The sequence below is a fragment of the Myxocyprinus asiaticus genome, chromosome 31 (assembly GCF_019703515.2).
Source record: "Myxocyprinus asiaticus isolate MX2 ecotype Aquarium Trade chromosome 31, UBuf_Myxa_2, whole genome shotgun sequence".
Lineage (NCBI taxonomy): Eukaryota > Metazoa > Chordata > Actinopteri > Cypriniformes > Catostomidae > Myxocyprinus > Myxocyprinus asiaticus.
In genome coordinates this window covers 35,617,139-35,624,257 of record NC_059374.1, presented here as the reverse complement: position 1 = coordinate 35,624,257, position 7,119 = coordinate 35,617,139, and the positions used below count along the sequence as shown (strand labels likewise).

General features: G+C 39.3%; 1 protein-coding gene across 1 annotated transcript in view; it reads right to left on the bottom strand.

The window, feature by feature from the left end:
- Positions 1 to 3,317: 3,317 nt before the first annotated feature.
- LOC127422573 (neuronal tyrosine-phosphorylated phosphoinositide-3-kinase adapter 2-like) overlaps positions 3,318 to 7,119 on the bottom strand; it is a 49,754-nt gene continuing 45,952 nt past the window's right edge. The window contains exons 6-7 of the mRNA XM_051666212.1: positions 6,736 to 6,857; positions 3,318 to 3,548 (exon numbers count right to left, since the gene is read on the bottom strand). Coding sequence (XP_051522172.1) covers positions 3,318 to 3,548; positions 6,736 to 6,857 — 353 coding nt within the window. The remainder of the gene's footprint in view (positions 3,549 to 6,735; positions 6,858 to 7,119) is intronic.

Below are 7,119 nucleotides of genomic sequence, written 5' to 3'. Positions count from 1 at the left end.
ACACCAGCTACTGGTGGAGAGGAGAGAGTAGAGTAATACAGCAATGGAATGGGGATTATTAGGAGGCCATGATTGAAAAAGGCCTATGGGGGAAATTTGGCCAGGACACCAGGGTTACACCCCTACTCTTTACAAGATGTGTCCTGGGCTTTTTAATGACCACAGACAGTCAGGACCTCAGTTTAACATCTCATCTGAAAGACAGTGCCTTTTTACAGTATAGTGTCCCCATCACTATACTGGAGCATTAGGACCCACACAGACCACAGGGTGAGAACCCCCTGCTGGCCTCCCTAATACCTCTTCCAGCAGCAACCTTAGTTTTTCCCCAGGAGGTCTCCCATCCAGGTACTGGCCAGGCTCAACCCTGCTTAGCTATAGTGGGCAACCAGGCAAGAGCTGCAGGGTGATATGGCTGCCGGGTAACATGCATGTAGTTATCATAGGCACTGCCCTCCTGGCAAACCAAGCATGGTTCTGACATGGCAATAGTGTAAATGCCTTTGTGTATGCTTTGAGTGGATTCTAAAATCAGATGAGCTGATTTTAAAGGAAAATGGATTAGTATGGATGTGGCCTTAATTAAACTGTCGACATGTTTAGCTAGCTCCCTGCATAATAACACTTCTGGTTTAATGAACACATATTTGAAGGCAACTGTCACCCCATTTTGGTTTGTTAAAAATACATCATGTACAACAGTACAGCAAGCTGGCAATGCGTTTGTCAAGCATTTGCTTCTGCGTATTTGTGTAGTGTGTTTCCAGCCTAATCAGCTCATCTGATTTTAGAATCCGCTCAAAGCATAGACAAAGGCATTTACTCTATTGCCATGTCAGAACCATGCTTGGTTTGCCAGGGGGGCAGTACCTATGATGACTACATGCATGTTTTTCATAGTTAACATCCAATGGCAAGTGTGCTTAAATGCACTAGCATAGCTCTTTAATTGTCCATGGTAAACTCAGAAGAGCTTTGGGTACAGTCTGATGAGAGTAAATAGACTGTTCTTTGTTGCTTAGTCTTTTCTGTGTAAGCTAAGCCTTTTTATATAACCTCCAGAAAGTCTTCAGCAGTACAACAATATTGCCTCATGCCTGCCCTTGACTCTAGTCACAATGATATACGAGCATGTAAACTGACAGTATGTCTGCATTGTGCTTCATAAAAGTACGCTGTCTGTAATAAAGATTTATTATCTGACATGGTGTATGGCCAGATTTATGAAAGCCATTGTGATGAACGAAACCTCTCACCTTAGTCAAACGTGGTACCACAAAATTTGTCATTCTCCGATCCCTGATCAGGTGACTGGAACTGCATGTGCAAACTAATTTAAAGGTATAGTTCACCCAAAAAGAAATGTTGTTATCATTTACTCACCCTTTATGTTGTTCCAAACCTGTATGACTTTCTTTTTTTGCATGGAACACAAAAGGAGATGTTTGGCAGAATATTAGGCTGCAATGACGCAACTAATATTCTGCCTAACATCTCCTTTTGTGTGACATGATAGAACAAAGTCAAAGGGGTTTAGAAAAACACAACAGTGAGTTAATGATGAAAGAATTTTCATTTTGGGGGGAACTATCCCTTTAATATGTGCTAACTTCCCTAGTAAAGTTCTTCAAAAGTTTTACATGTGTATGACATGTAGCTGTTAAGATTGAACATTCAAGAAAGGAGTTGAACAGCACCAAATGTTAGGCCATAAAGCAGCTGATATTAGTGTGTATCTGTGAGTTTCCAAGACTCACAATTGGGTGCACCTGCTGACCACACAAGACAGGAAGTGCCCAGTACCTCACAGTTTATCTGACCAACATCCTCCATAAAGGCTAATCCATAAAAAGTCCAATCTCTACAGTAATAACCCAACTAATCAAACCAATAACCTAATATCTCACAATCCAGCCAATCAAGTCCATCCCAGAAATCATAGGAACAACAGCCTGACACCTAACAATCCAACATTTAAAATATAGACACCAAAAATATATTATTTCCAAATAAACTCTGAATATGAAAACAAAAATAAAAATAAATAACAAAAACGTCATCCATGCTGTATAACCAAATGCATAGGCATAAAAAACCATTTTGTTTCAATGGAATTACCGCACATATTTCACCACACATTATATATTATTTCCCCAGACACACAGATGAGTGCCAAATATACACCGATCAGCCACAACATTAAAACCACCTGCCTAATATTGTGTAGCTCCCACTCGTGACGCCAAAACAGCGCCAACCCAATTCTTCTCACCACAATTGTACAGAGTGGTTATTTGAGTTACTGTAGACTTTGTCAGTTTGAACCAGTCTGGCCATTCTCTGTTGACCTCTCTCATCAACAAGGCATTTTCATCCACAGAAATGCTGCTCACTGGAAGTTTTTTTTTTTTTTTGAGACCATTCAGAGTAAATTCTAGAGACTGTTGTGTGTGAAAATCCCTGGAGATCAGCAGTTACAGAAATACTCAAACCAGCCCATCTGGCACCAACAATCATGCCACAGTCCAAATCACTGGGATCAAATGTTTTCCCCATTCTGATGGTTGATCAGTGAACGACTGGCTGATTAGATAATCACATGGATGATTGTTGGTGCCAGATGGGCTGGTTTGAGTATTTCTGTAACTGCTGATCTCCTGGGATTTTCACACACAGCAGTCTCTAGAATTTACTCAGAATGGTGTCAAAAACAAACATCCTGTGAGCAGCAGGTCTGTGGATGGAAATGCCTTGTTGATGAGAGAGGTCAACAGAGAATGGCCAGACTGGTTCGAACTGACAAAGTCTACGGTAACTCAAATAACCGCTATGTACAATTGTGGTGAGAAGAATATAATCTCAGAATGCTATTCTGAGATGCGAGTTGGCGCTGTTTTGGCAGCATGAGGGGGACCTACACAATATTAGGCAGGTGGTTTTAATGTTGTGGCTGATTGGTGTATATAAACACCCCCAAAAAAGGATAGAAAATAAATAGAAATACCATTTCGAAGAGGACAAATATCATCTCATGGGTATAAGTGTACTATGTCCACTCTTAGATTTTGTCTCATTTAGAGTTCTTCTTTATAAAACTGCTAATTATATTAATCATATTTAATAATAAGACAGTTATTTCCGATATAAAAATATCAAATATAAACGGCAAAAGGAAACCAGGGAGATCTGATAATCCTTCAGATATATTTCATGTAATCCTGCTTTTTCTGTTCCTGCTAGCTGTCAATCAATGTTTGAACATGCCCCCAATTGGGTGTGTTGGTTTATCTCCATGGCTGCAGTCCACTGGTCACCCATTATATAGCAGTGTCCCAAAATACAGTTGTTTGGGTGGAGTAAGAAGAAGGGCTGTATTTCTTTCCCCCATTGGTCTTCTTCCAGCTGGGGAGGATAGGCATGCTGTCCTGCTTGCAGAGAGCTTTGTCTGTAGGTCTCTGTCTGGCTTTTATCTCCTTGCAGAGGTGACGTTTCTTCTCGATCATCTCCATCATGGTGCTGTCCCCACATGCCCAAGGCATTGGGGGGATCTAATGTGCAAGGAGGGGTGGCAAGGGGGGTCAGAGAATGTTGGTGGCAATCAAACCTGGCCACATTACATAAACATTCTAACTCTAGAATACTATCTTATCTTTTTAGTAACCATGGGGATTTCAGAATCCTAACTTGAACTAGATTTTAACATAAGACCAAAAAATGAATTCTGTCATCATTTACTCACCCTCATATTGTTCCAAACACTTCCATTGCATCTTTTCCCACACAATGAAAGTGAATGTTGACTGAGGCTGTCATTCTGTCTAGTATCTCCTTTTGTGTTCCAGAGAAGAAAAAAGTCATTTTGGAACAACATGAGGGTGAGTGAATGTTTGGATGAACAATCCCTCTACGACTTAAGATAGGAAGTTTCTACCATATTTAACCCTTTGATTAGGGGTGGGCAATATACCGGTTGCATTGAATAATGCCAGAATATTGCAGGAAATGCACATATTAACTAAGGAATTATTAAATAACACCTTTACCAACTGTGCATTTATATCTAGTATCTAGCCACAAAAAGGTCTCCAGTATCCAACGGAAATCTAAATGCAAAACAAATTAGTAATGGAGGGGTTTGATTCAGAATCAAAGCAAACACTTCAACATGTTCGTAATAAAAGAGAGAAACCTTTTTTTTTTTTTTTTTTTGCTTTGGATTGAAAAACAATGCAGAGTAGATGAAATAGATAAATAATTATCAAAAATTATATTTTATAATTGTTGAAGAGAGAGGTCAACAGAGAATGGCCAGACTGGTTTGAACTGACAAAGTCTATGGTAACTCAGATAACCACTCTGTACAATTACGGTGAGAAGAATCCACATACACACAAAAACAATATCTCTCAGTCTTAATCATGTCCACACACATAATAAATGACCATGCACCTAAACGTTGTATAGGCAACACAAAATCTCAGAGAATATTTCAGACATGTGCACACACACACATACTGTACAGACTTGTGCTTTTAAGGTAGGAAGCAGTAGACAGACAAAGAAAGGACAGTGGACGCAGATGAGGAGAACATGTAATTTTGACAAAGTTTTATTTTTTGTATTTTTTGGGGGGGTTAGTTTTATCCCTCGGTTTTATGATTTATTGGGGTTAGTTAAATTACAGTCACTAACAATCAAACACACACAACTGGGGAGTGAGAGTGGAGCTGAATACCATAAACTTTATGTTTTTCTTTTGAAGTATTCTGAGTAAAAGAGTTTCCATTGTGTAAGCATAACTGATCTGTGTCATCAGTGTGTATATCCGTTATCTATGGCTATAGCTATGTCAATATGAAACCATTTTAATTGGTTTGTTTTCTAATATCGTTACATTGTGTCCTAATGTATCAGAAATCTCTGTCAGCTGTGAGATGTGTAACTGACTCCCCAGTCTCTGTGAAAGTGACAGCAAAATGAAAAGCAGACTAATTATTACAGGATTTGTGTACATAATACAGTAGCTCTAAAAACCGTTTGAAGAAGGCAACAGACAAACAGGAGAGGGCATTTGACAGACACTGAGGTAAATGTCATGTCTAGATACGTACATATATACACACATTAAACAGTCTGTAGAAATTGAAATACTTTATGGAAATGTCAGACAGTTCTTTACTGCTTAAAGTGGCACTTAAATTATGTTTTAGTTTAAAAGGATAGTTCACCCAAAAATGAAAATTCTCTCATCATATACTCACCCTCATGCCATCCCTGAGGGGATGTGTATGACTTTCTTCATTCTGCAGAACACAGACAAAGATTTTTAGAACATCATCTCAGCTCTGTTTGTCCATTCAATGCAAGTGGACAGATCTTTGAAGCTCCAAAATGGACATTAAGGCAGTATAAAAGTATTCATATGACTCCAGTGATTTAATCCATATCTTCTGAAGCGATGTGATAGGTGTAGGTGAGAAACATATAAATATTTAAGTCCTGTTTACCATAAATTCCATGTAGGTATAGCTGAAAATCACCAAAATAAGGTGGGGTTACTCGAGAAGGGGCATGGTTACTCAAAGAGGGTTGAATCATCTCCAAAAAGGTTTGTCACTTCCACTCAAGGTTAGGGTTAGGGAAAGGGTTAGGTTAGGGGCTCCCTAAATCTTTACTGGTGGTTTGGAGCTCCCACCCCATATTGGAGCACTAGCTGCAGCTATATACTTCTCATATATTCTACTCAATGCCCAATAGGTTGCGATATGCATGAAGACTGAGGATTGCCAACAACTAAAGAAGAAGAATGTAAAAGTGAAAATGGAGATTTCTGATATTGATCTGTTTCTCATCCACACCTATAATATTGCTTCTGAAGACACTGGAGTCATATGGATTACTTTTATGCTGCCTTTATGTGCTTTTTGAACTGTCAATGTTTTGGCCACCATTCACTTGCATTGTATGGACCTACAGAGCTGAGATATTCTTCTAAAAATCTTTGTGTTCTGCAGAAGGAAGAAAATCATACACATTTGGGATTGTGTGATTCAATTATGAGAGAATTTTCATTTTTAGGTGAACAATGCCTTTGAGAAATATTAAAGCAATGTTGCAAAATATTATGTTAAATGAGATCTATGCCTCTGAATTCAGGAGCTGATCATTGTTTTTGTATGTTTCATGGTATTAGTGCACTTGTTGTTTGATGTCTGTACATCTGTGGATCCCAAACAATGTCTGAAACATTAATAGAAAGGGACACATTGGTCGAGAGTAAGACTGTCCATATGCTCTGAGGAGGTTCTCATTCAAATTCACATCAGTTAAACCTTCTAAAGTGCTTAAACCGCCTGACATATAAAACCCTGATTGTGGATCTCTTGGCATAAACTCCACTGAGAGGATGATTTCAATGTGAGAGCCTCTTCAGGGCATGATGAGAAGAGCAGCCCTAATCTGGACCAAACACAAACACACACATACACATATACAGAGACAGACAATGAACGCTGTGAGCGTTGATCCAAAATGAACTGAACACACAGCAGTAGCAGCAGTAGAGCCAAAGGAAGTGCAACAGACATGATAGGATAAACACACAGCCATGAGGTCAAAGGTCAAAGACATGAAGTTTTGTATTGCTGGGCAGATTGAGAGCGACAGACACGCAGACAGGAACCGAACTCCACACGCATGCGATCTCGCTCACTCTGAGGAATAAGGGGGCTGTACCTGGCACGGGCTCCCACTTTGATGGGCTGAGGGGTCAGGGCCATGTCTTTGGGGCGTTCCAACAGGGCAGGGGACTCCTGATGTGGAGGCAGAGCGACCAAGTTTACACCCCGTTTTTGTTTCTAAAAAGGACAGAGTATGCTAGCTCAGTGTCTAAAATCAACTTAAGGGAGTTTCTTTAACTTATAGCGCTGTGGATTTCTAGACACTAAAGTCTAGTTACAACATTTTTACTCTCTTTTTTTTTTTAATTATTATTATTAGTGTATGTACATGCATCACTCATGTTTAGCATTGGTTTTTTTTTTTTTTTTTTTTCAGTCATGAAAATTCTCACCACAGTGTCATTTCCACCACATCTCAAACTCTTTATTGTGTTTAATA